Consider the following 27,636-nt stretch of genomic DNA (forward strand, 5'->3'; position numbering starts at 1 on the left):
CCTTTTTGACAAATCGAGCCCATTTTCGCAAAAAAACAGGCCGTTTTTGGGAGGCCTGCAGAGTGCAAAAACTTTTCTTTTAATTTGCCTCTTCAAAATCTTTGTGCGTCTTATACTCCGAAAAATAGGGTATGCGCTAAGCTGTCAAAATGTGAATTCCACAAGTCGAGTCGGGACTACATGGCCCAGTCAATAACTACTGATTGTACTGTTATAGAGACTAATTTGATTCTGAACCTAACAACGGCAGCAAGACTGTTGGTGGCGCAATACTGGAAGAAGGAAGATTTGCCTACTATTCAAGAATGGACATTAAAAGTAACAAACTTAGCAGAGATGGCTAAAATATCAGCACATCTTAAGGATCACTCAGACGAGAAATATAAGCTGGAGTGGAGAAGATGGATTGATTATATTCAAAATAAATATGGGACTAAGAAACTCCAGATAGCTTATGATTGAAGAAGCAAGGAATGATATAATTTGTTTAGAGTTAATTCAACAAAAGGGGAGTTCAAAGTAAAAGTGAAGAATGATGCTAAAGTCTGTTAGTTTACTTTAGGATATGATTGTTATTTGCTCTGGGAGGTTGGGGGGGGGAGATGGGTTCGGATGGGGGAGGGCAGGGGAGGGAAGGTAAATATTTGTAAAAGCTTTTTTAAATTTTTAATTAAAAAAAAAAAGAATTTTTGGGCTCAGTGGCGGACGTAAGTCGAGCTCTACCTGTACACCCAATGGTGTCATCTGAGTACTCTCTAGCTCACCCACCCCTCTCCCACCTTTGCACAAGCATCTGCGTCACGCACCTGGCACACGTTGATGAAATCGGGCTTCTCCAGGTTCATGTAGATTTTCACCAAAACTCTCAAAACCTGATTGCGGAACTGTTTGTTTTGCATCAGAGACATGCAAAGTTTCAAGCTGTAGGCCAGCATTCCTGGAACATCGTTCTGTCAAAACAAAACAAACAAAAGTCACATTATTTTTCTCCCGTGATTAATGGGGTTTAAAGCAACGTTCTGCCACTCCCTTTTCTTAGAACCTTCATCCTGGAGAAACAGGAGGAAAAGGGAAGTGAGCCAAGACCAAAAGTCTTCAAACTTGGCAACTTTTAAGACTTGTGGATTTCAACTCCAGGGATTCTGGGAGTTGAAGTCCACAGTTCTTAAAAGTTGTTACATTTGGGGGACCCCTGGTCAAGACCAATCAAGAAAGTCACTCCAACATGGCTTCAAGGAATAAGTCCTGTAGCAAAATTACCAAATCGGATCAACGCTGGCAACTTTTGAGACCTGTGAATTCCAACTCCTAGAATTCCCCAGCCAGAATTCTGGGAGTTGAAGTTCACAAGTCTTAAAAGATGCCACAGTTGGATACCCCTGACGTAACAGTCTACATGGAAGATGGAGAATATTTTGAGGTATGGAGAAATGAAACTTACCAAAGTGAATTCCTGAAATCCATTTGTCTAACGTTGAAAAACACTGGTCTGCACTGTCCGAAGGTGCTTCTTCAAGAGGCACCTGGACTTGTTGTTTTTTTGAAGATGTTTCACTTCTCACCCAAGAAGCTTCTTTGGCTCTGAGCGGATGGTGGGGAATGGAAGGATTGATCCTCCTTGCAGACAGCTGGTCATTTGCCTCTTTAGAGTGTCATTGAGGCCACTTGGAGGTTTGAAAAAGGGATCAAAGAGGCCATCGATGTCCAAATTGAACAGCTCTCTCTCTCTCGATAGAGGGGGGGCAGATACAGCATCATCTATCTCCTGTCCACAACATGGTCCTTTCAGCAGTTCCCAGAAGGCTCCACACTCATTTGCACCACTCAGGTGACCCTGAGGATAAAGACCAGCCTCCAAGTGGCCTCAACGTCTCTCTAAAAGGATGCAAATGACCAGCTGTCTGCAAGGAATATAAATCCTTCCCTTCCCCACCATCCAGTCAGAGCAGAAGAAGCTTCTTGGAGGAGAAGCGAAACATCTTCAAAAGATAGAGAAAGTCCAGTTGCCTCTTGCAAAAAAAAGGAATCTTTGGCACAACCACGACCTGGATGATGGAGAATCTCTCTAGACTAATTTGGAATATTTATGTGGTTCATTTTTTCTTCTGCCTGCTGGGACGACGGACCGCCATATAATTTGCGTACACAAGCACAGCACGCAATGCGCTCTGAGTGAGGCACATGTTCCTACCCGGCCCCTCTTCCCAACATCCCGCCTTCACCTACCGATTCCAAAATGGTTTTCTCAAAGATGTCCAGCCTGCGGGTCTCCAAGGCGATGCCGATGGCCTGCTTGTACTTGTGATCGTCTAAGCAGCGCTGAAACATCTTGTTCACGATCCCTTCCAAGCGGGGGTCGACGGCCTTCTGGGCCCCTTCCGCCGAGTCCGCATTTTCCACACACTGCTTGGTGTAGTGGTCAATGCATTTCGCTGAGGAAAGCAATAGATCCCGTAAGTTTTTCTACTGTATTTTTAGAACTATTAAGACGCACCGGAGTATAAAACGCACCATGATTTTGAAGAAGTAAATTTAATTTTAAAAAAGTTTCCGCACTCTGCAGGCGGCCCAAACCCTCTGAACGCCTCGTTTTTTTGCACATGCAGAGCTTTGGGAGGACTTGTAGAGTGCTCCTGGGGGCTGGGGGCAAAAGCGATTTTGCTGTTTTTCGCAAAAACGGGCTTAATTTTGCAAAAAACAACAACAGCCATGCAGAGTGTTTGGGAGACTTGTAGAGTGCTCCTGGGAGCTGGGGAAAGAGCAAAAATGAGCAAATCTGGCCCATTTCTTGTTCATCTTTGCCCTTCCCAGCCCCCAGGAGCATTCTACAAGTCTCCCAAACACTCTGCATGTCTATTTTTGCAAAGGGGGCAGGGTTTCAGTAGGCCAAAAATGCTGTATTCAGTGTATAAGACGCACCCAGATTTTCACCCTCTTTTTTGAGGGAAAAAGATGCCTCTTATAGTCTGAAAAATACAGTAACTATTGATAGATGCCATTGTAAATTACAAACACGGCTGTTAATCTAGAGCAGGGGGGGGTCAAACTCAAGGCCCGTGGGCCGGATTTGGCCCGTGGGGGCTGGCCTGGAAACAGGAGTGTCCTGGGGTGCCTCTACCAAAAATGGGGTGTGGAGCTGCAAAAGGGTCCCCCATGCCCCGTTCTGGGCCTGGATGGCCTCCTACAGCACTCTGGCAGCCAAAGCAGGGCCCATTTTGAGTGGACTACTGCAACGTGCTCTACATGGGGCAGCCCTTGAAGAGCATTCGGAGACTTCAGCTTGTCCAGAATGCAGCCGCGCGAGCGATCGTGGGTGCACCTCGGTTCACCCACGTAACACCTATCCTCCGCGAGCTTCACTGGCTGCCTATTGGTCTCTGGATACGCTTCAATGTGCTAGTCGTCACTTATAAAGCCCTTCATGGTATTGACCTGGGTACTTGAGAGACCGCCTGCTGCCAATTACCTCCAACAGACCGATTAGATCCCACAGACTAGGCCTCCTCCGAATTCCATCCACTGGCCAATGCCGATTGGCGACCACCCGGAGGAGGGCCCTCTGGAACGAGCTCCCCGTGGAGATTCAGACCCTCACCACCCTCCAGGCTTTCCGCAAAGCCCTTAAAACCTGGCTGTTCCGACAGGCCTGTGGCTGATGAGTTCCCGTCCCCGCTCGAATTGTGTGGCTGTTGATTGTTTTTTAAATTGTTGTGTTGTTTGTCCGTTGTCTCTTTTTTTTCCTGTTTGTATCCCCCCACCCCTTACTTGGTTTGTGAGCCGCCCTGAGTCCCTCTGGGAATAGGGCGGCATAGAAATACAATAAAATCTCAAATTTTGGCTGCTAGACTGGTGCAGGCGGCCATCCTTGATTCAGAAGGTTGCAAAAGGCTTGCAGGAGTCTGCCTATGTCCGTGAGGGTGAACCTATGGTACGGATGCCACAGGGGGCAGGCAGAACCATTTCTTAGGGCATGCGAGGCATTGCCCTATCAGTTCCAGCGCACACACACGCACTGGCCAGCTGCTTTCGGCCTTCACTTTTGCACATTTTTCGCCCTTCCCTAAAGCCTCCAGGAGAGCGAAAAACAACCCAACGCGCCAACCGGAAGTTCGCGAACCGGACTTCCGGTTTGCGCATTCAGCTGTTTATCTCCCTCCGGAGGCTTCAGGAGGCTTTCTTGAAGCCTCCGGAGGAAAAAAAATGGCCCTATGGGCAACCTGGAAGTCCGTTTCTCGAACTTCCGGTTTGCGCATGGGGCCATTTTTCTCCTCCGGAGGGCGAAATACAGCCCAACATGCAAACTGGAAGTCAGAAAACAGGCCATTTCCAGCCTCCAGAAGGCCTGTGGTGGGGTAGGCGGTTTTCGCTCTCCACAGGCTCCTAGAAAGCTTCCGGATCCTGGGGAGGGCAAAAAACAGGTCTACTGTTCCATCGTGCGCCAAAAGCAAGGGGGTGGGGGGGAGATGCCATGCGATGGCAAAAAGTTTAGCCGTCACTGGCCTATGTCAATCATTTATAATTCTAGTCTCCCTCTGGAGTCAGTTTCTTGATCTGATCTCTCTCTCTCTCTCTCTCTCATAGGTTGTGAAATTTTTGCAAAGACCGTTGAATTTGGATAAAGCCGGACAAAGCGTTCCCAAGTGCACAAAACTTACCAATGATGGTTTCGACATATTCGGAATTGTCATTGACGTTGAAAAGATTGCCAGCTCCCAGGGCATAATTGAGGGATTCTTCGAAAGCCCCCAAGTGATAGAAGACTTTAGAAGCCACCAAAGCAGCAAATTCCCGACTACGAAACCCAACATCTTCATACAGAATTTCACTGCCGGGGGGGTGGGGGGGAAAGGAAGGAAGAAAAGGTTGGTTTGTTACCTGCGGTGAACGTAAGCATTCTGTCAGAGCGTTTGCAACGTGACTATGTAGGAAATTAGCACCCACCCCTCTCCTAGAGAAATGAAATATCCTGGGAAATATTGAAAAAAGACAGATTATATTATATTTCCCTGGATGAGAAATGGAGAAACGTGTTTTTAGGTAGGAAGCAGATTCACTCTTAATAGCCCCCACCTTTGTCAATGAGCCATTAAAATGAGCAGTCTATTCTACATAACAAAGATCTCCCTCCCCTTCAGCTCCAGGGTGATGGGATTAAGGCATGATAGTATTAGCCTTTACCCATCTCACCATAGGGCACCTGGGAAGAAGCAATCCTCAACCAAACTTGGACTCAAAACACAGCCTGCATCGTCCCATGGGAATCTGACAACCAATCAGAATGCAAGATCAAGGTCAAAGGCCAGAGAGGGCATAAAACCAGGGACTTTCAACATCCCTGCCCTTTTTTCTTCTTCACCCAACATCTGGAAGGATGTGATCCCCTTTTCTGTTCAGGAGCTCAAGCTATGTGATCCTGTCCACCATTAAACCATCTTTACAAGCAGCCTCCGTGTTTCCAGGGTCTTTTTCCCCACTGGGAACTGGACCCAGAAGGACGTTTCTCCCAACTACTATTAGGAAACAACTCAGGAACAAAACAGCGCACAGAGACAAGACATTTAACAGTGGTTTATATACAAGGTATACAGAAATACGTATGGTAGCAAATGCCTGACAAGTGATCAATCTTCTTCTGAATTCTACACTCAGCAATGGATATGGGACACAAGGAGAGATACACCCTCTCATGGCCTCCTTTACATAAACAGCTTCTTAAAGTGGCAATACCCCGGCTTCTTAAAGCAGCAATACCTCTGCTGACTCATCCTCATTTCATCCTCTTAATTTACAGCCTTACATTGGCTGGTCAGCTTTAAATCATCATTCCCCAGACACATTTCCTTTAGCATTGAAATCAGCAGCTCAGAAAAGTAACAAGATATAGTTTAGCACATGCTTTTAAGTGAATTTGAGGTCTTTCCTCTTACATTTTATCCACCGATTCAGAGATCTCGGCCCAGAAGTCGTTGACAACTGCGTTCAGTTTGTGGAGAGCAAATTCCTGTGAAAGAACGAAAACCACTGCATTTTAGACTTTTAATTTAGGCTTTAACCAACACAGATGTCCAACAAGTAGCTGGAAGAACAAAAGAGAACAAGACCAACTCTGGCATTTCATTACAGGTAGCCTTGTGCTTGCCAAAGAGGATGAACAAAATAATCAAATTTCTTAGTAATACAGGTAATTCTCAGCTTACAACAGTTCGCTCTTAGTGAAATGTTCAAAGTTGCCAACGGGATTGAAAAAAATGGCTTATGACCGTTTTCCACACTTGCAGGATTCCCATCGTCACGTGATCAAAATTCAGTCGCTTGGCAACTGGCTCGTACTTATGACGGTTGCAGTGTCCCGGGTTGCGTGATCCCTTCTGGGACCTTCTGACAAAGCCAAATCAAGGAGGAAGCCAGATTTATTTAGCGACCGGGTTACTAGTTTAACAACTGCAGTAATTCACTTAACAACCGTGGGAAGAAAAGTCATAAAATGGGGCAAAAGTCCCTTCACAAACGTCTCACTTAGCAACAAAAATTTTGGGCTCCGTTGCGGTCATAAGTTGAGGACTACCTGTGCACAGTCTGGAAGTTAGCAATTTCAAGTTCTTGAGCGAGTAAAAATGTAACACCCCCCCAAAATATTAAGTTTTTAAAATATTGTATGTCAGCATTCAGATCCTGTTGTACTTTTATTCTGAAGTCAGACAGAAAGACTATAAAGCTCACCTTAAGTTCTGGCTCTTCCTCATCCAGAAGGGAAATTATTCCAGCTGCCAAAAAATAAAAAAAAAATAAAGTTATATTAAACATCACATAGAATTTACACTTTAAAACGAACAGGGTTATTTTCAGAATTGCTACAGTTAAGGGGAATGAATGTGATTTGCAAATGCATTTACAACCTGAGATAGTAGAACTTTGCTTTGGTATTTACAATTAGTACAACTTTTTAATAGCATTGGGAGATCGTGAGTTATAATCCTATCCTAGGGTGAGTGGTTTTGAGCGGTTCCACCACAAAACCGCGGTAGACTAAAGCGCGCTCGACGAAACCGTGTACCTGACGTCATCACAGCACGACGAAAAAAGCACGCTTTGAGCTGTAAAGCTAAAATTAACGCGTAAACCTAAACCTAACCCCCGAAACCTAACCCGAAACCTAACCCTAAACCTAACCCTAAACCTAACCCTAAACCTAACGCTAAACCTAACCCTAAACCTAACCCTAAACCTAACGCTAAAACCTAACCCTAAACCTAACCCTAACCCTAAACCTAACCCTAAACCTAACCCTAAACCTAACCCTAAACGTAACCCTAAACCTAACGCTAACCCTTAACCTAACCCTAACGCTTAACCTAACCCTAACCCTAAACCTAACCCTAACCCTAACCCTTACCTTAACGTGAATCGGCTTGCTTTAAAAGCGCTTTTTAAAGCGCCCTTTTTTCTCCGCGGTCGTATTTGTTGCGCTGCTGATGACGTCAGGTACGCGCTTTAATCGGGCACGCTTTAGTGGACCGCGGTTTTGTCGTGCCACGGTTTTGAGCCACTCTGTCCCTCTCAGCCCAAGGAAGAATGCAATGGGAATCTATTTCTAAAAAAAAATTCACCACGGGGAGGGGGGGGGAATCAAGGTTGACTCAGAACATAACAACATTCTAACCCAAGCCAAGCTAAAATGAACAAGACTTAGAGAACCAAAAAAAAAAAAAAGCATTCTTACTTGAAAGCAAATTCTAGCAAGTTGTCGAATCTCAAATAACAGGTAAATCAAGGGCTCCAAAACAGAAAATGATATCAGGAGAGAGAGCAATTTCAAGTCCTATTAATTCTGATCCACGCATTGTGTGCCCTGTTTTCATGCACAGTATTTGTGATGAACTTCACTTTCTTAAGGGTTGCATAAGCTGCTTCTCCTTGTGGAAAGTAATGCTATGAAGCACAGCAGTAAAAGCACCGTTTGTAAACTAAAAAACACACCCACCTTACACTTGTAATGGCAGTGATCTAAAATCTAGACCGGAAAACAATTTCTGGGGTTTCTTTGAAAATATGGCAGATTTGAGAATATATTGATATGACAGTAGCAGTTTGCTCCCTCCCATATTTGCTTTGACAGAAGGAGGAAAAAAACACTATATACATACATATAAATAAAAGAAGAAACAGACATTGCAATCTCCGGAACCTTAAAATATATTGCTCACTTAGCTTTTTTAGGCCTCTGCTAACATCGTCAAGGGTATAAAAACCATTGAAGAGATATTTGCCTTTATACACTATTAATCCATTTGGCCATTGTGTGCATGATAGGCCCATCCACCTACCTCCCACCTTTAATGGGCTTTGTTGTTTTTACATCAAATCAATGGAGGTTTAGCTCCTATTCCTTCCTCCCCTATCATACACAGCTTGGACTGCTCATTCCCAGGGAATACACCTGGAACTCGTATTTTTAGGATAATTCACAACACACACACATACACACAAATACAACCTATCCAAAAAGTAAGCCTTAGATTCCTCTTGTTTACACGTGTGCCCAATATAAGCCCTGCCCCTCCCAAAATAAGCCCTAATTAAGATCCCGCCCACTCCAGGGTGCCCAGGTAAAAATGAAGCTAGGGTGGGAATTGGGTGGTGGTGGTGCAGAGCTGCCCTACTCCTTATTTTCAGACAGTTGCAGCCAGGCCACACACACACACACACACACACACTTTGCCAGCCCATTTCTTCTGCAGCCGGCAACCCTTTCCTGAAGGCCTCTGCAGCCGATAACAGAGCTCTGGATCGATCCAGATGGCGGCAGAAGCTGCTGAAGGCCTCTGATAGCAAAAAGGAGGCAGGGGGCGACACGCAGAGGCAAGATGAGTCAGTGTAACAACATTCCCCCCACCCGAAAATAAGACCCGGTACCCTTTTTTGGTGGCAAAAAAAGTATAAGACAGGGTCTTATTTTCGGGGAAAGGCAGTATGTATTTGAAGAGTTGTGAGGCTGTGCAAGGTTTCACTCTGGACCTTTCTAGAGCTCTTAAAGGCTTTGGTTTTCATCTTATGCAAACTAAAGATTGCAGAAATTGAATCCGATATATCCGAATGGCGCAAGAAAGGCTGGTCTGGATATTCTAGACGCCAAAGCTCTGAAAACAAGAAAAGAGACCAGGCTGGGTAAACAGAGGAAACAATATATCCTAGCCATACCTGCTATAATTAATATTCTACCAGGTCAAGAGGTGCATTCACATAATATGGTTTGCTATGGCTCAATTTACTACATTAACCGCAGCAGCAGCAAAGACACAATGAAAACTCCTTAATACATGGACGGACTTAGCCATAGTTTCAACTGGGAAACTGAGCATCCAGTTTTGGTCGCCACGATGTAGAAAAGATGTGGAGACTCTAGAAAGAGTGCAGAGAAGAGCAACAAAGATGATTAGGGGACTGGAGGCTAAAAGATACGAAGAACGGTTGCAGGAACTGGGTATGTCTAGTTGAATGAAAAGAAGGACCAGGGGAGACATGATAGCAGTCTTCCAATATCTCAGGGGTTGCCACAAAGAAGAGGGAGTCAAGCTATTCTCCAAGGCACCTGAGGGCAGAACAAGAAGCAATGGGTGGAAACTAACCAAAGGGAGAAGCAATTTAGAACTGAGGAGGAATTTCCTGACAGTGAGGACAATTAACCAGTGGAACAGCTTGCCTCCAGAAGTTGTAAATGCTCCATCACTGGAGGTTTTTAAGAAGATATTAGATAGTCATTTGTCTGAAGTGGTGAAGGGTTTCCTGCCTAGGCAGGCTGTTGGACTAGAAGACCTCCAAGGTCCCTTCCAACTCTGCTATTCTATTCTATTCTTATTAGACCAAGTTAAATAAAAAAATGCTAGGGAATTCCTTGAAGTCTGGCATTCAAACAAATCAGCCATTAACAGGCATCTAGAGATAAGCAACATCTACACACTATTCAACACAGATGATTGCAAGCTAAAAAGGAAATAATCCAACATGCCTCCTCACCAGCCATCAACACCCAGATAAGCAGGGATTAATGCCAGAATATCAGAACAACAATCAAGCAGTAAACAATACTCCAATCCAGAAATGCCCAACTCATACAACTAATCCATTAACCCAAACAAGGAACTACCAAGGAGACTCCCATCAAAGGGTAAGCCACGTCTATATAAACAGCTCAAACCCCACTCCCTTCTAGAACTGATGATGTTACCTAGCTGGGACATGAAATGTCTGCAAGAAAACAACCAAGCTCAGAGAGCACCGAAGATCCCATATTCCTCCTCCTGCTTCTCCATTCCACAAACCCCATTCCCTTCTGGCACTGATGATGGTACCTAGTTGGGTAATGAAACGTCTGTAACAAAACCTTCAACCTCAGAGAACACCAAGGACCTCCCGGTCTTGTCTTCCTCCTCTCCACCTCACTCCCTGCTAGTGGTGATATTATTTAGTTGTGTAATGAAACATCTGCATGAAAAGCAAAACTCAGAGAGTACCACAGCCATGCTCCTCCTCCTCCAACTCCTCCTTTCTCTCATTCTATTGTCTTTTCTCCTTCTCCCCTTCCTCCTCCTCCTCTCCGCAAACCCATCTCCCTTCTAGCACTGATGATGTTACCTAGTTGGGTAATGAAATGTCTGCAAGCAAACCACTAATCTCAAACAGCACCCAGGATCCCAAAGTTATCCCCATCTCCAGCACTGGGACAACTCCCCAAACTTGATGAAGTATTCAGCCCACCACGTAACCAGGTCAAGGAAAGGCTACCACCTGGATTGGCGTGTCACGCACATCGTGTGAAACCAGGCTCCCTCTCTACTCTCTTGAGTCTTGCATGATTTCAAAGCGTGGACTCAACCAAGAGAAATTATAGGAAAGCCCCCGCTCCCCCCCCTTGTGTTCATGCTGGTCTCTAAAGTCCCCAAACCCAAAACCAGCCAGGTCATCTAAAGGTGCTTTCTCAAGAGGCAACTGGACTTTGATATTCTTTGAAGATGTTTCGCTTCTCATCCAAGAAGCTTCTTCAGCTCTGACTAGATGGCGGGGAGTGGAAGGATTAATACTCCTTGCAGACAAAGCTGATCATTTGCATCCTTTTAGAGGGCTGTTGAGGTCACTTGGAGATTGATCTATGTCCTGGGGGTCACCTGAGTGGTGCAAATGGGTGGAGAGCCTCCTTGGACAACACAGGCCCATCCCCACAGCATGCCCCCGTGTTCAAGAGGGAAGGGTCACAGGGTGGAAACATCCTTCAGAAAGCACAGCTCCACATCACGGTCCTTTCAACGGTTCCAAGGAGGCTCCCCACCCATTTGCACCACTCAGGTGACCCTGGGGACACAGACAAACCTCCAAGTGGCCTCAATGACCCTCTAAAAAGGATGCAAATGACCAGCTGCCTGCAAGGAGCATCAATCCTTCCCTTCCCCACCATCCGATCAGACCTGAAGAAGTGCTTGGCCACGTGTTCATACTTATGACGGCCGCCGTGTCCCCAGGGTCAAGCAGTCTCCTTTGGCAACCTTCCGACAAGCAAGGTCAACAGGGAAGCCAGATTCACTGAACGACCATGTGACTAAATTTTAACAGTGATTCCCTTAACAACTGGGGCAAGAAAAGTCATAAAACAGGGGCAAAATGTGGCTTTTTAAATATTCTGCAAGCCGCCTTGAGTCACCATAGGCAAAGAAGCGGCAAGATAAATTCCATAAATAAATAAATAAATAAGACTCACTTATCAACTGTCCCGCTTAGCAACGAAAATTGTGGGCTCACTTGTGGTTATAAAACAATTATGGCCAACCTGCCTTCCATTGAGGACCTGTATACTGCATGAGTTGAAAAGAGGGTCGAAAAAATACTTACTGACCCCTCACATCCTGGACATAAATTGTTTCAACTCTTGCCCTCAAAATGATGCTGTAGAGCATTGCACACCAAGACGACTAGACACAATAAGAGTTTTTTTCCCTGAACGCCATTCACTCTGCTAAACAACTAATTCCCTCACCACTGTCAAACTATTCACTAAGGCTGCATTGCTATTCCTATCAGTCTTCTCATTGTTCCTATCCCCCATCTCCTCCCACTTATGACTGCAAGACTGTCACTTTGTGGCTTGTATCCTTACGATTATATGTTTCCTGATTGCTTATTTGTACCCTATGACTATCATTAAGTACTGTACCTTATGATTCTTGGCGAATGTATCTTGTCTTTTTATGTCCACTGAGAGCATCTGCACCAAAGTCAAATTCCTTGTGTCTCCAATCAGACTTGGCCAATAAAGAATTCTATTCCTATTCCTATTCTATTCTATCCTATCTATATTTGTACCCTGTGACTATCATTAAGTGCTGTACCTTATGATTCTTGACAAATGTATCTTTTATTTTATGTACACTGAGAGCATCTGCAACCGAAGACAAATTCCTTGTGTGTTCAATCACACTTGGGCAATAAAGAATTCAATTCAATTCAATTCACTCTATTCTATTCTATATACCTACTCTATTCCTACTTTATTCTATTCCTACTCTACTCTATTCTTTTCATATTTACTCTATTCTATTCCTACTCTATTCTTTCCTACTCTATTTTTTTCATACTTCTCTATTCTATTCCTACTTACTCTATTCTATTCCTATTTCTCTATTCTATTCTATTCCTACTTACTCTATTCTATTCTTGAGCTGTGATACTTTTTAAATACAACCACAATCACTCCATGCACACGCTAGTTATTTTTCTTCCTTTCTTGTTTTCGTTTGTTATAATTTTGCACCAGTGAGGTTAAAACCAATTTCGTTGTATTTAAGTACAATGACAATAAAGATTATACTTATACTTATTCCTACTCTATTCTATTCCTACTTACTCTATTCTACTTACTCTACTCTATTCTATTCCTACTCTACTCCTACTTACTCTACTCTACTGTATTCCTACTTACTCTATTCTATTCCTACTCTACTCCTACTTACTCTACTGTATTCCTACTCTACTCTTACTTACTCTACTCTATTCCTACTTACTCTATTCTATTCCTACTCTACTCCTACTTACTCTACTGTATTCCTACTCTACTCTTACTTACTCTATTCTACTTTATTCCTACTTACTCTATTCTATTCCTACTCTTATCACATATCCATGGCGAGAGAAAAAAACCGAAATCCTGAGAGTTTACGAAGTCCAGCTGCCTCTCAGATGGGCTTTTCCTCTGGTCCAGAGGTGTCCAACCTGGCTGAGGAATTCTGGGAGTGGAAGCCCACAAGCCTTAAAGAAGCCAAGGTTGGGCGCCCCGCTAAATCCTCCCTTCGGGGCCCTGCCTGACTCAGCGGAAACCATCCCGACCTTCCCTCCGGCCTGCCCAGGCCTCGCTTACCGGCTGAGGTGATCATGGCGCCGTCGCGTGGAGGTCCGGGCCGGCTCGGCGCTCCCGGAGCGGAGAAAAGAGCGAAACGAGCACGGAGCTTCTCTCAATGAGCGCCGCTTCCAAGTCCGTGACCAAGCGCATTCGCCGCTTCCGGAGCCACCGCCGGAAGTTACGCTTTGGCAGCCCGCGACGGCGACGGGGCTCCTTCTGTCAGGCCGCAGGTTTCTTAGCAACCGGCGGGGCGAAAAAAGATTGCGGGGTGGCCTTGGCAAACGCCTGCTTGGAAAACTCGCTGAAAACTCGTTTGAAGGCTGGAGAGGAGGGAAAAGATGGGAAGGAAGCGAAGGAGGCCGAAGAAGAGGAGGCGAAGGGGTGGTTCACGAGACGGCGGCAAAAATAGTCGGTCGAGCTATACCTGGTGGATGTCTGCCTGCATCGAGGTTGATAATCGCACAGGAGGCGCTCCCAAAATGGCTGACTTGCCCTTAGGAGGCGGATTTCTGCTTTGTTAACAGGGGCAACTGACGTCACCCATAGCACATTTCCAGTGTTTTGCAAAGTGAACTTTAACCTGGTTGACCTGGGCCTGAATTCATTTGCTCTGGGAGTTCAGAGAAGACTTTAAGACTTGTGGACTTCAACTCCCAGAATTCCCCAGCCAGCATGGCTGGCTGGGGAATTCTGGGAGTTGAAGGTCCACAAGTCTTAAAAGTCCACAAGTGTAGGGTTCCCTGCCTAAGCAGGGGGTTGGACTAGAAGATCTTCAAGGTCCTTTCCAACTCTGTTATTCTAAGCGGAACCTTGGATATATATATATATTTTTAAAGGCCCTATCTACTCCAGATCCCAGAATTCCCCAGCCAGCATGGGTGGATTTGAACTCCCAGCATTCCCTTTGTGGAGCTGAAGTCAAAGTTGTTCCCCATAGTAACAAAGTCTTCATGAGGCTGCAAGAAATGTAAAGCAGCCATTGTGATGGCTGACGTGTGCAGACGGTTGGAGGTTCGGGGTAGAGAAAAAAGGACCAGGGTGACATTATAGCAATATTGCAGTATTTGGGGGGGCTGCCACAAAGAAGAGGGATCCACCTATCCTCCAAAGCACCTGAAAACAGGAGAAGAGGCAAAAGATGGAAACTAATCAAGGAGAGCAGCAGCCTGGAATTGAGGAGAAACTTTCTAACAGGGAGGACAGTTAACCAGTGGAACTACTTGCCTCTAGAAATTGTGGATAAATTGAAATTGAAATTTAATAGATTTGCATGCCGCCCAATCCCGTGGGACTCTGGGCGGCTTACAGAGATAAAAATAAAAAGTTAAAAATTAAGAATAAAAATACAGTTACGTTCATCACTGGAGGTTTTTAAGAAAAGATTGGGCAGCCATTTGCCCGAAATTATAGAGGGTCTCCTGCTCGAGCATGGGGTTCGACTAGAAGGCCTCCAAGGTCCCTTCCAACTCTGTTATTGTGTTAACAGTTGCAGGAACAGAGCATTGTCTAGTCCAGTGAAAAGAAGGACTAGGGGTGACATAATAGCAGTCTTCCAATATTTGAAGGGTTGGCCCAAAGAAGTGGGGGTGTGTGAACCTATTCTCCAAAGCACCTGAAGGCAGGACAAGAAGCAAATGATGGAAATTAATCAAGGAGAGAAGCAACCTGGGGTTAAGGAGAAACTTCCTAACAGTGAGGACAATTAACCAGTGGAACTGCTTGCCACCAGAAGTCATGAGTGCTCACTGGAGGTTTTTAACAGATTGGACAGCCACTTGTTTCAATTTTTTTTTTTTGAAAATTTTATTAATTTCATATATACATTCACAATTATGTGATCTCATAACTGTTATTAATAATGTGTATTTATAACAATATTTCCCCTACAGTTGACAATATACTTGAAATTGCTTTCTTACTGTCCCATAACTCCATCTTATTTTACAACATTCCTACTTCTTCCTTCCTTCCCTCCTTCCTTCCTTCCCTCCTTTCTTCTCTCCTACTCTCCTTCCTTCCCTCCTTCCCCCTTCCCTCCCCCCCTTTCTTCTCTCTGTAACCCACCCGAATGGTATGAATGTTGTGCTTTTAATTATGTATTGTTTTACGTGTTAAATGTTTGTTTCCCCCCCCCCCCCCTTTGAGTTGTAAGCCCGCCCTGAGTCCTTCCAGGGAAAAGGGCGGCATATAAATAAACTCTCAATCTCTCAATCTCTCTCTCCTTCTCTCCTTCCCTCCTCCTTCCCTGCTTCCTTCCCTCCTTCCTTCCCTCCTTTCTTCTCACCTCCTCTCCTTCCTTTCAAATATTGAAAATATTTCAAATATTATAGGGTCTCCTGCTTGAGTAAGGGGATGGATTGGAAAACCTCCCAAGGTCCTTTCCCAGTTCTATTCTGAATTCGAATCTCCATGGCACACAGCCCGTTTCTCCAACTGGTGAAAAGGTCCAGTTTTGCAATCTGTTTTCCAAGCTTTGTTTTCCTTTAGGACAAAAAAAAAATCACCGGAGGCCGATTAATATTTCGCAACGTCTTTATGTTGTAATCTGTTTATTTACAAAGATACAGGTTTATTCACCATTATCTGTACAGCGCGTCGTCAAATTAGGCAACCTGGTGAAAGTTTGCAAGCGAGTCAAATACCGCAGAGAGAAATCGGTCCCTTAAAATTCTCCGTTGCTCCCTTGGAAACTCAGGAGGTCAGGAAAATCCCTTTAGTTTACAGTTGTCATTTAACACAGAATCCATTTCCTGTGCCGTAAGGGAGCTTGCCAACAAAATCCCAGAAGCCTGCCTAACTCTGTCTCCAGGGTACAAAAGTTTCTCAAGTCACAATTGGCAGCAATTCAGAATAAGCAGTCAGCTGGCCCTTGACTTACCACCAGAATTGAGCCCAAAATTTCCATCCCTAAACGAGAAATGAATTCCCCCCCCCCTTTTCGTGACATTTCTTGCCACAGTTAAGTGAATCACTGCCGTTATTCGGTTAGTAACAGGATTGTTAAGTGACTCCACCTTCCCCGTTGACTTTGGTTGTCAGAAGTTCACAAAACGAATCCAGGACGTTGCAACCGTCGTAAATGCAAACGAGTTGCCGAACGTCCAAATTTGGACCACCTGATCACGGGGACCTTGCAACAGTTATAAGTGTGAAAACGGATCGTAAGTCACTTTTTACAATGCCGTTGTAACTTCGAATGTCGCTAAATGAGTGGTTGTAAGTCGAGGACTACCTGTATTTTGCCTCGTCAGAAACAGATCTTGTTCCTAGATAGGAATGACATGTGGAAGGCAAAATGGCTGCAAACCCAGTCAAAGGCCTTGCAACCATTTTTAATGGCCAGATGAAAAATGGCTTGTCGGATAACTGAGTCATTGCCATGCAGTTAGAAGCCAGGACAAATTGCTTAACTGAAAACCGACAACAGCTATAACATTCAGAATTTACCTCTCTCCTTATCTTCTTGTGACTATAACTTTGTTGCTGATCACTATTGCTGTGTTAAAATTAATACAACAATATACAACAATTTATACAATAAATCAGTGTTTCGCTGGCTAGGGAATTCTGGGAGTTGAAGTCCGGACATCTTCAAGTTGCCAAGGTTGAGAAACACTGCAATAAATTAATTTGAGAGCTTAGGCACAGGAAAAGAATTCCCTGTCTATCTAATCACACTTGGCCAATAAAAAAACTCTACATTTCTATATATAATTCGCATCTGTTCTTTAGGTTTTATTTGAAAGAGGATTAGCTCTAAACAGTCATTGCACAGGCAAATCACCTATAGCACGAATGGCAGCTTACTCCACGGATATTCAAAAGGCACAGCATCAAAAGGCATTTAAAAAAAGTCCCAGCCAAAGGAACAAAATCCTCTTAAGAGAAAGGGGGAAAGTGGATATTCTGCTTACGAATCATGACAAGCCAAATTCAAACACTCCACCTTACGCCTGGCAACGAAATATAAAGCCTTTGATTTGTAAATTTCAAAGGCTTGTGGTTTGCGCAAATGCAATCCCCCCCCACAGTTTATTTATAAACTAATTGAAGCTTGGTAGGTGAATCTAGTCAAACATTTGCAAAACGTATTGGGAACCTGCTTCAGTTAAAAGGAACCGCCTTGCCAAAGGATATATCCGCTATCATCTGTCCTGAAGACGGATTTAAATTGGTAAAAGAATTATGGGGTCACTTCTGTTTGTCCTTATCTTCCTGCAATTCCTGTAGCTGGATTTTGCACAACCTCAAAAATCGAAGCCACCTTTTTGGCTTGCTTCTTAAGCAAGCCTGTCTGTGCAGACTGGGTTGAGTAAACAATGGTTAACTTCATCGTTAGTAAAAAAAGTTATAAGCATTTTAAGACTTTGCCCTCGTATCTTCGAGAACGTGGGATACTCGAAACCATTAAAATTATAAAATGAACTAAATTCTCAATTGTTTTCCCAGTTGTTGGGTATGTGACTATTCTTATAAACATTTTCCCCCAAACTGGGGTCTCTCAAATAAACTAGGTTACAATCTTACTATCCTGAGTCAGGCTAAGTATATGACAAGTTAGGGATATACATTTTCTTTCTTTCTTTCTTTCTTTCTTTCTTTCTTTCTTCCTTCCTTCCTTCCTTCCTTCCCTTCCTTCCTTCCTTCATTTTCTTTCCCTGCCTCCTTTCTTTCTTTCTTCTTTTCCTTCCTTCCTCTTTTTCTTTCTTTTTCTCTCTTCCTTCCTTCCTTTCCTCTTTTCCTCCATGCCTTTCTTTTTCTTTCTTTCCCCCATCCCTTTCTTTTTCTTCCTTCCTTCCTTTCACTTTTTCGTCCTCTTCTTTCTTTTTTCTTTCTTTTTTCTTTCCTTCCTCCCCCCTTCTCTTCTTTTTTTTTCTTTTTCTGTCTTTGTGTGTGTGTCCATCTCCCTCAATAGCATCTGCTTTCTGCCACAGGCTATACAATAAGATATGAGAGGTTAGGACCTTACAATCTCACCAAGATTTTTTTAAAAAATTAAATTAAATAATGATTCAGGCTATAAATGCAGCATTTGAGAAATCTTTCTGTAGAAGAGTAACAAATGAATAAACATTTATTTTGTTGAAAAAAATATGTTTATAAAAAAATGCGTAACCGTAACATTTGCCTTCATTCGCGAAATGAATAACCGTTTATTTTGATGGGGAAAAATATATATATTGCAAGTTTTAACCATGGCTATAATTCAGTGTCGCTCAACCCCAACCTAACCCTGGCTACTTTCAAATGTGTGGACTTCAATTCCCAGAATTCCCCAGCCAGCAAGAATTCTAGGACTTGAAGTCCACACATTTGAAAGTGCCCAAGGTTGAAAAACATTGCTATAGTAAGTTTCCAAAACAGCAAGGGACAGAGTAGCCACAAGACCAAGTAAATTCACGTGTGTATTTCCAATAACAAGGTAGTAGAATGTCTTTGCCACCAAAAACCATATTCAGAAACAGAATAAAGTGGGAGGGGGGTTTCCTCAAAACACCAGCAATTGTTTCTCTTCGCCTTCCGAGCATCAAGATTCTACCCCTGCAGACAAGGATGCCAGAATGAAGGAGACACTTTAAATAAGAATGAGACGACTCGGAAGTGGCAAGGAGGAGGATTGCGTTGCCATTTCTGTTGCACAATCTCCATCGCAACTTTTGGAAACCAACGATGCTTCTCTAAATTATGAGCCTCAAGAGATCCAATGGCTTTTTTCTGTGATGACAAGACGCATCTTGATGTGCTTAAGAATAGAATGAAGGCTGCCCGTGGAACAAGGATGCTGAAATGAGACAAGCCAGCATTTTTCTGCACCGGTGGGTCTGGAACAAACTATCATTTTTTTAAAAAAACAGACCAGCTTCTAGCTGCTTCCTTCACGGAGCTCGTAAGGCTGTCCCGGGTTTGCAATATTTTTTTTTTAACTCCCGGATGAGAAGGATGTGGAATCCATCAGAGAGACCAACAAACCGCATTCTGTTAGGTGTCCAACGCCTCTGAGGCTTCTTCACACTTCCCGTTGGGTGCAATGTTGGTCAAAGCCATGGCTCCTTCTAAGTCTTGTATAGCATCTAGGTTGGAAAAAAGAGGGTAGGATGAGGCATTAAAAAGGGATGCTCAGTTTTGCATACATTCATTATCTAGAACAGTGTTTCTCCATCTCGGCCATTTTAAGATGGGTGGACTACAACTCCCAGAATTCCCCAGCCAGCTATGCCAGTTATGCCAGTTATGCCAGTTATGCCAGCTAAAGCCAGTTGAAGTCCGCCCATCTTAAAATTCCCAGCTATGCTGGCTGGGGAATTCTGGGAGTTGAAGTCCGCCCATCTTAAAATGGCTAAGGTTGAGAAATATTGACACAAAAGGCCTCTGGAATTCTTTGATAAGATGGGCAGCCATACAAATTTGATTCATAAATAAAAATAAAAGAACACGAGATTTCTGCTGACCAAGTAGCCTTTTAATTAAACTTCAAAACATCTGGGTCTATTTTTCCAGTTAGCAGCGCATTACAATACAACAGCAGATATGGAAGGGACCTTGGAGGTCTTCTAGTCCAACCCCCTGCCTAGGCAGGAAACCTTATACCGTTTCAGACAAATGGCTATCCAACATCTTCTTAAAGACTTGCAGTGTTGGGGCATTCACAACTTCTGGAGGCAACTTCTATTCCACTGATTAATTGTTCCTAATTGTCAGGAAATTCCTCCTCAGTTCTAAGTTGCTTCTCTCCCTGATTAGTTTCCACCCATTGCTTCTTGTTCTGCCCTCAGGTGCCTTGGAGAATAGCTTGACTCCCTCGTCTTTGTGGCAACCCCTGAGATATTGGAAGACTGCTATCATGTCTCCCCTAGTCCTCCTTTTCATTAAACTAGACATACCCAGTTCCTGCAACCGTTGTTCATATGTTTTAGTTAGTCTCCAGTCCCCTAATCCTCTTTGTTGCTCTTCTCTTCACTCTTTCCAGAGTCTCCACATCTTTTCTACATCGTGGCGACCAAAACTGGATGCCGTATTCCAAGTGTGGCCTTGCCAAGGCCTTATAAAGTGGTATCAACCCTTCACGGGATCTTGATTCTCTCCCTCTGTTGATGCAGCCTAGAACTGTGTTGGCTTTTTTGGCAGCTGCTGCACACGGCTGGCTCCTATTTAAATGGTTCTCCACTAGGACTCCAAGATCCCTTTCACGGTTACTCCTATTGAGCAAGGTGCCACCTATACTGTCCCTGTGCATTTCGTTTTCCTTGCCTAAATGTAGAACCTGACTCTTTTCACCCTTGAATTTCATTTTGTTAGATAGTGTCCAATGTTCAAGTCTGTCAAGATCCTTCTGTATCTTAAGCTTGTCTTCTGGAGTGTTGGCTATTCCTGCCAGCTTGGTGTCATCTGCAAATCTGATGAGTTCCCCATTTATCCCCTCATCCAGATCATTGATGAAGATGTTGAAGAGTCCTGGGCCTAAAACAGAGCCTTGGGGTCCCCCACTGCACACTTCCCTCCATGAAGATGCAGTTCCATTGAGGACGACACGTTGAGTGCGATTGGTCAGCCAGTTACCATTAAACCATGGCTTAACCCTAGTTTAAACAAACCCCAGTGGCCCGTAGTTTATTTTTGTAGGTTTATTATTCTATTTTTATTGATTTATTCCTATAAGTATGATAATCTAATAAATGTATAACATAAAAATATAATATGATATAAAATATATTAATACAATATAATATAATATCATACCATACAATACAATACAATTAATATAATATAATATAATATAATATAATATAATATAATACAATACAATATAATACCCCGGCGACAGCAGATCACACATGTGACAAGAAAGGTCGTAAAACGGGGCGAAACTCACTTAACAAATGTCTCGCTTAACAACAGAAATGTTGGGCTCAATTGTGGTCGTAAGATGAGGTCTACCTATGCAGATTATCATACTTATATTATATTAATTGCATTGTATGGTATGGTATTACATTATTATATTGTATTATTATATTATTATATCATATTATTATGTTATTATATCATATTATTATATTATTATATCATACATTTCTTAGATTAGATTATCATACATATATTATATTAATTATATTATATTATATTAATTATATTATATTATATTGTATTATAATGTATTGTATTATATTATATTAATAATATTATATTAATTATATTATATTATATTATATTATATTATATTAATTATATTATATTATTAATTATATTATATTGTAATATAATATTATTATAATAGTTTATTTGATTCTTTTTATTAGTTATCTTGTTTTAAATGAGATTTTATATTCTGTAAACCACCTTGAATTCCCATGGGCGAATAGCCGGCCATATATATTCAACAAACAAACAAACAAACAAACAAAGTGAATCATTGCAATTAAGTTAGTAAGACGGTTGTTAAGTGAATCTGCCTTCCCTTGACTTGTCAGAAGCTTGCAAAAGGGGATCACGTGACCCCCCTCCCCTCCCCAGGATATTGCAACCGTCATAAATATGAGTCATTGGCCTAAGATTCTGAATGTTGATCACGGGACCATGGGGACACCGCAACAGTCGCTAAGTGTGAAAAACGATCATGAGTCACTCTTTTTAGTGCCGCTGTAACGTCAGGCAGTCACTCAACGAACTGTTGTAAGTCGAGGACTCTCTGTATTGTGAATCCAGGAAATGGGTTGATTCCGCATCCAGATTCAGCCCGTGGTGAGAACGCGAGTGAAACACGGGGGACACTTTTGCAGCGCCCACGAATTCGTAGGCCTCCTTGCCTTCATCCATGTGAAAATCCTCATTTCTTCTGCCCCACGGAATACACGACAGGAAGGCAGGCAGTTTCTGCCTTGGAGGGTCTCCTGCCCCATCTGTAAAAGGAAAAAAGGTCAAATTAGTCCCAATAAAGGGGAACATTTGTAGCTCAGGGTTGACAGGAGGGGTCCTTGGTGCTCCCTGAGCTTGGTGGTTTTCTTGAAGACGTTTCACGACCCAACTAGGTAACATCATCAGAAGGAGGAAAGGTTTGCACGGAGGAAGAGGAGGAGGAGGAGGAGGAGGAGGAGGAGGAGGAGGAGGAGGAGGAGGAGAAGAACTGTGGGGTCCTTGGTGCTCCCTGAGCTTGGTGGTTTTCTTGCAGACGTTTCACGACCCAACTAGGTAACATCATCAGAGCTAGAAGGAGGAAAGGTTTGCACGGAGGAAGAGGAGGAGGAGGAGGAGAACTGTGGGGTCCTTGGTGCTCCCTGAGCTTGGTGGTTTTCTTGCAGATGTTTCATGACCCAACTAGGTAACATCATCAGAGCTAGAAGGAGGAAAGATTTGCATGGAGGAGGGGGGGGAGGAGGAGGGGGAGGGGGAGAGGGAGGAGGAGGAGAAGAATTCTGGGGGCCTTGGTGCTCTCTGAGCTGGGTTGTTTTCTTGCAGACGTTTCACGACCCAACTAGGTAACATCATCAGCTAGAAGGAGGAAAGGTTTGCATGGAGGAGGAGGGAGAGGAGGGGGAGGGAGAGGAGGGGGAGGAGGAGGAGGAGGACTGTGGGGTCCTTGGTGCTCCCTGAACTGGGTGGTTTTCTTGCAGACGTTTCACGACCCAACTAGGTAACATCATCAGAGCTAGAAGGAGGAAAGGTTTTCACGGAGGAGGAGGAGGAGGAGGAGGAAGAGGAGGAGGGAGAGGAGGGGGAGGGAGAGGAGGGGGAGGAGGAGGACTGTGGGGTCCTTGGTGCTCTCTGAGCTTGGTGGTTTTCTTGCAGACGTTTCACGACCCAACTAGGTAACATCATCAGAGCTAGAAAGAAGTGGGGTTTGCATAAAGAAGGAAGAGGAGGGGGGAGAGGATGAGGGGGGGCTTGGATGCTCTCTGAGCTTGATGGTTTTTTGCAGTCGTTTCATTACCCAACTAGGTAACAACATCAGTGCTAGAAGGGAGAATGTTTGATGTCTACTAGCAATCTCCTTGCATATAAAGGGAAAACAAACCTCACACCCCTTCTCGTATTGATAATGTTACCTAGTTTGGGTAATGAAACGTCTGCAAGAAAACCAACACGCTCAGAAAGCACCAAGGATTCCTCATAAAATTAGATGCCTTCATGGTGCAAAATAGCTATACCGGTAGTCCTCGATTTATGACCAATCCAAGTTAATAGGATTATAACAAGCAGCCCCCTGACTCAAAATCCAGCACAGGGCAAAACAACAAAAACAAACAACAATAGCAATAGCAGTTAGACTTATATACCGCTTCATAGGGCTTCCAGCCCTCTCTAAGCGGTTTACAGAGTCAGCATATTGCCCCCAACAACAATCCGGGTCCTCATTTCACCCAACTCGGAAGGATGGAAGGCTGAGTCAACCCTGAGCCGGTGAGATTTGAACCGCCCAATTGCAGATAGCAGTCAGCTGAAGTGGCCTGCAGTACTGCACTCTAACCACTGTGCCACCTCGGCTCAATCCATCAGCCACAATGGGAATTGTTCAACACCCTCTTTAGAAACACAAAGCCCATAGTGCACACATCCCAAACTTCAAAAAAACGGAACCCTAGAAGGAAGGACCCTTTCCTCTCACTCAGCTAGTTGTTCAGCTGACACAGAACTGCAGGGTGTGTTTGTGTGTGCGGTTGTGTTCATCATTAAACCAGCTTTCCAATCAGCCTCCATGTTGTTTCCAGCGACTTCCTCCCACCTTGGAACTGAACTGGGTGGATTTTCCTTCTAACAAACCCCTAACGGAGACTCTCCCTTTCCTTCCTTGCAAGTAAAATTAAAAAGAGGGGGGGAAAAGTTTAAACCTGCATCTTGGATGCTAATCGGGCCACCTCCACAGTGCAGAGAGGAGCAACCAGGAGGAATTAGGGGACTAGAGGCTAAAACATATGAGGAACGGTTGCAGGAATTTTGGGTATGTTTTGGGTATGTCTATGAAAAGAAGGACCAGGGGAGACAGGATAGCAGTCTTCCAGTATCTCAGGGGTTGCCACAAAGAAGAGGGAGTCAAGCTATTCTCCAAGGCACCTGAGGGCAGAACAAGAAGCAATGGGTGGAAAAGAAATATACAGATAAACAGAGCAAGCCACTATATATAAACAGAGAAGAAATCCTACTCCCTTCTAGCACTGATGATATTACCTAGTTGAGTCGTGAAATGTTTGCAAGAAAACAACCAAGCTCAGATAGTACAGATTTGGGTATGTCCAGTTTAAAGAAAAGGATTAGGGGTGATATGATGGCAGTCTTCCAATATCTCAGGGGTTGCCCCAAAGAAGAGGGAGTCAAGCTATTCTCCAAGGCATCCGAAGGCCAGATAAGGAATAATGGATGAAAACTGACCAAGGAGAGATTCAACCTAGAAGTAAGGAGACATTTCCTGACAATGAGAACCATCAACCCATGGAAGAGAAGTTGCCTTCGGAAGTTGTGGGAGCTTCATCACTGGAGGCTTTCAAGAAGAAACTGGGTGGCCATCGGTCAGAAACAGTGTAGAATCTCCTGCTTGGGCAGGGGGTTGGACTAGATGCCCTCTAAGATCCCTTCCAACTCTGTTATTCTGTACCTCCATTCTCACGTACGAACGCACCTACCTTTCTGGGGCCAAGGCATTTCGCCCCCCCCCCAAACATAATCTTTATTAGCCCAGGCAGGGCTATCTTAATGCCTTGGCCTGATGGGCACATAGGTGCCCCATCCTAATCTCTGCACATTAACCCTTCAAGGCACCTTGTATCATACAAATGCAACAGCGTATTTATTACATGTTCCTGCGTTTTTTAAAAAAAAATTAATACTAACACGCATTAATAGAAATTAACACGATTTGGTTAATTTTACCAACCATTTGCATTTTTATTTCTGAGTCATTGTCCTAGGGGCCTCAGGACACTGCTTTGCTATGCTGCCTTCCGTCTTACCTGAGCATAGTACATAAAATTATCCGCTACACGTCCTGCCTGTCAATGACTCCTTTAGTTTCAACCGCAATAATACTCGGGCAAACAATAGATGCAAACTCAAGGGAAACCGCTCCAAATTCGATTGCAGAAAATACGACTTCAGCCACAGAGTGATCAACGCCTAGAATGCTCTACCTGATTCCGTTGTTAGTTCCTCAAATTCCCATATCTTCAATCTTGAGAGACCGCCTGCTGCCAATTACCTCCCAAAGACATTCGGTTGATGAGTTCCCCTCCCCTCTCGACTTGTGTGGTTGTGTGATTCTTGCTTATTTTAGTTATTTGTATTTTGTTCTATGTTCCCCTTTTCCCCTTTTGAGTTGTTCGCCGCCCTGAGTCCCTCCCAGAGAAGGGCGGCATACAAATAATAAAATTCAATTCAATTCAATTCAACTGTTCACCGTGGACCTCACATATTTCCTAAGAGGTCCCTAAGGGGGCATGCGTAAGCACACCAGCGTGCCTACCGGCCCCGAACTTAATATTCTTTTTTATTCGTATCCATTTCATGTATCCCAGATCATGTTTATACTTATGGATGTTATCCAATACACGTTTGACAGAACGAATAAAATAAGTGAATTGAAATAAATAAAATAAGTAAAATAAATGAAATAAATAAGTAAAATAAATGAATAACAATAAATGAAATGAAATAAATAAAATGAATAAATAGAATAAAGAAATAAAAAATAAATAAATACGTAAATAAAAGTGAATAAAATAAGTAAAATAAAAAATAAAGAAATGAAATAAATAAAATGAATAAAACAAATAGAATAAAGAAGTAAAAAATGAATAATAAATGAATGAATGAAATAAATAAAATAGAATAAAATAAATGAAATAATAATAAATAAAACAAATAAAAATAAACACGTAAATAAAAATGAATAAAATAAATAAAATAAATAAATAAATATAAATAAGTGAAATAATAATAAAATAATAATAAAATAAAGTAATAAAGTAAAGTAATAAAGTAATAAAATAATAAAATAAAATAAAATAATAAAATAACCAAATAAAGTAATAAAATAAAAAATAAAACGATAAAATAAAAATAAAAAATAAAATAAAATAATAAAATAATAAATAAAATAAAATAATAAAATAAATAAAATAAATAAAATAATAAAATAAATAAAATAATAAAATAAATAAAATAAAATAAAATAAAATAAAATAAAATAAAATAAAATAAATAAAATAAAATAAAATAAATAAAATAAATAAAATAAATAAAATAAATAAAATAAATAAAATAAAATAAATAAAATAAATAAAATAAATAAAATAAATAAAATAAAATAAAATAAATAAAATAAAATAAAATAAATAAAATAAATAAAATAAATAAAATAAATAAAATAATAATAAAATAAAATAAATAAAATAATAATAAAATAAAATCATGCTCTGAAGGCTCTGCTCCCGGGGCTACGGCGACCTTGGCGGAGGTCATTTGCAAGAGGGCGCCCGCGGGCGCCACCGCCGTTCCCCCCCCCAGCCCCGCTCTCACCTGCCCGCAGCTTCAGGGCGGCTCGCAGCGCTCGGCACGCGGCTTCTCGCGCTGCCCCGCCGTCCCCGGGCCGGTAAGCCACCGCCTGCACCGTGTCCGGCAGCCCGGGCTCCTTGCGGCGCCGCTGGCGGAAGACCCCGCGGAGCAGCCCCTCCAGCTGCAGCCGTGCCGCCTCCGCCGCCGCCGCCGCCTCCTCGGGCTCGGGCTCGGCCCGCAGCAGCACCACCCCGACCACGGCGGGCGTCGGAGCGTCGGGCAGCTGGGCGCGCAGGTCGCGGAGGATCTCGCGCAGGCGGCGCTTCTCCCGCGGCTGCTCCAGCGAGGCGGCCCGCAGGAGCGCGAAGAGCAGCGCGCAGCCCCGCCACGGAGCCCGCCCGGCCCCGCTCCGCACCCGCGCCCGCCTCGTCCCCCGACGCCCCGCCGCCGCCGCTTCCTGGCTCTGGTCCTCCGGCGGAGGCGGCTCGGCGAAGAGGTCCCGGGCGAAGGTCTCCAGCTCGGCCGGACGCGCCTCGCCCGCCAGCCGCAGCGGCTGCCGCCCTCCCGCCCACGCCAGCAGCGCCCGCAGGTCCCGCAGCGGCTCCGGCTCCATCGGTGGCCCTTCGCCCGGCCTGCCTCCTCCTTCCCTCCGCCGCCTCGGCGCTTTTCTACCCCCAGCGCCAGGCGCCGCCTCCCCGGAGGGGGGAAAGGAGACGGCCCGGCCCCAGGCAGAGCAGCAGAATGACAGAGGGACCTTGGAGGTCATCTAGTCC

General features: G+C 43.7%; 2 protein-coding genes across 3 annotated transcripts in view; both read right to left on the reverse strand.

Annotated features, from left to right (window-relative positions):
• LOC116513749 (26S proteasome non-ATPase regulatory subunit 1) overlaps positions 1 to 13,873 on the reverse strand; it is an 89,579-nt gene extending 75,706 nt beyond the window's left edge. Inside the window, exons 1-6 of the mRNA XM_032224931.1 lie at positions 13,403 to 13,873; positions 6,721 to 6,764; positions 5,928 to 6,001; positions 4,656 to 4,825; positions 2,227 to 2,432; positions 807 to 950 (exon numbers count right to left, since the gene is read on the reverse strand). Coding sequence (XP_032080822.1) covers positions 807 to 950; positions 2,227 to 2,432; positions 4,656 to 4,825; positions 5,928 to 6,001; positions 6,721 to 6,764; positions 13,403 to 13,418 — 654 coding nt within the window. The 5' untranslated portion in view covers positions 13,419 to 13,873. The remainder of the gene's footprint in view (positions 1 to 806; positions 951 to 2,226; positions 2,433 to 4,655; positions 4,826 to 5,927; positions 6,002 to 6,720; positions 6,765 to 13,402) is intronic.
• Positions 13,874 to 18,440: 4,567 nt separating this feature from the next.
• Positions 18,441 to 27,636, reverse strand: C10H2orf72 (chromosome 10 C2orf72 homolog). Of its 2 annotated transcripts, XM_032224997.1 has the most exons (3): positions 26,888 to 27,612; positions 22,189 to 22,281; positions 18,441 to 19,455 (listed from the first exon to the last, which is right to left on the reverse strand). In XM_032224997.1, exons 1-3 carry the CDS (start codon positions 27,474 to 27,476, stop codon positions 19,364 to 19,366), a joined length of 774 nt encoding a protein of 257 aa, XP_032080888.1. In that variant the 5' UTR covers positions 27,477 to 27,612; the 3' UTR covers positions 18,441 to 19,363. The 2 variants fall into 2 exon arrangements, with proteins under 2 accessions (XP_032080888.1, XP_032080887.1); XM_032224996.1 differs by lacking the exon at positions 18,441 to 19,455 and having other exon boundaries at positions 21,925 to 22,281; positions 26,888 to 27,636.

The sequence above is a fragment of the Thamnophis elegans genome, chromosome 10, assembly GCF_009769535.1.
Source record: "Thamnophis elegans isolate rThaEle1 chromosome 10, rThaEle1.pri, whole genome shotgun sequence".
NCBI classification, from domain to species: domain Eukaryota; kingdom Metazoa; phylum Chordata; class Lepidosauria; order Squamata; family Colubridae; genus Thamnophis; species Thamnophis elegans.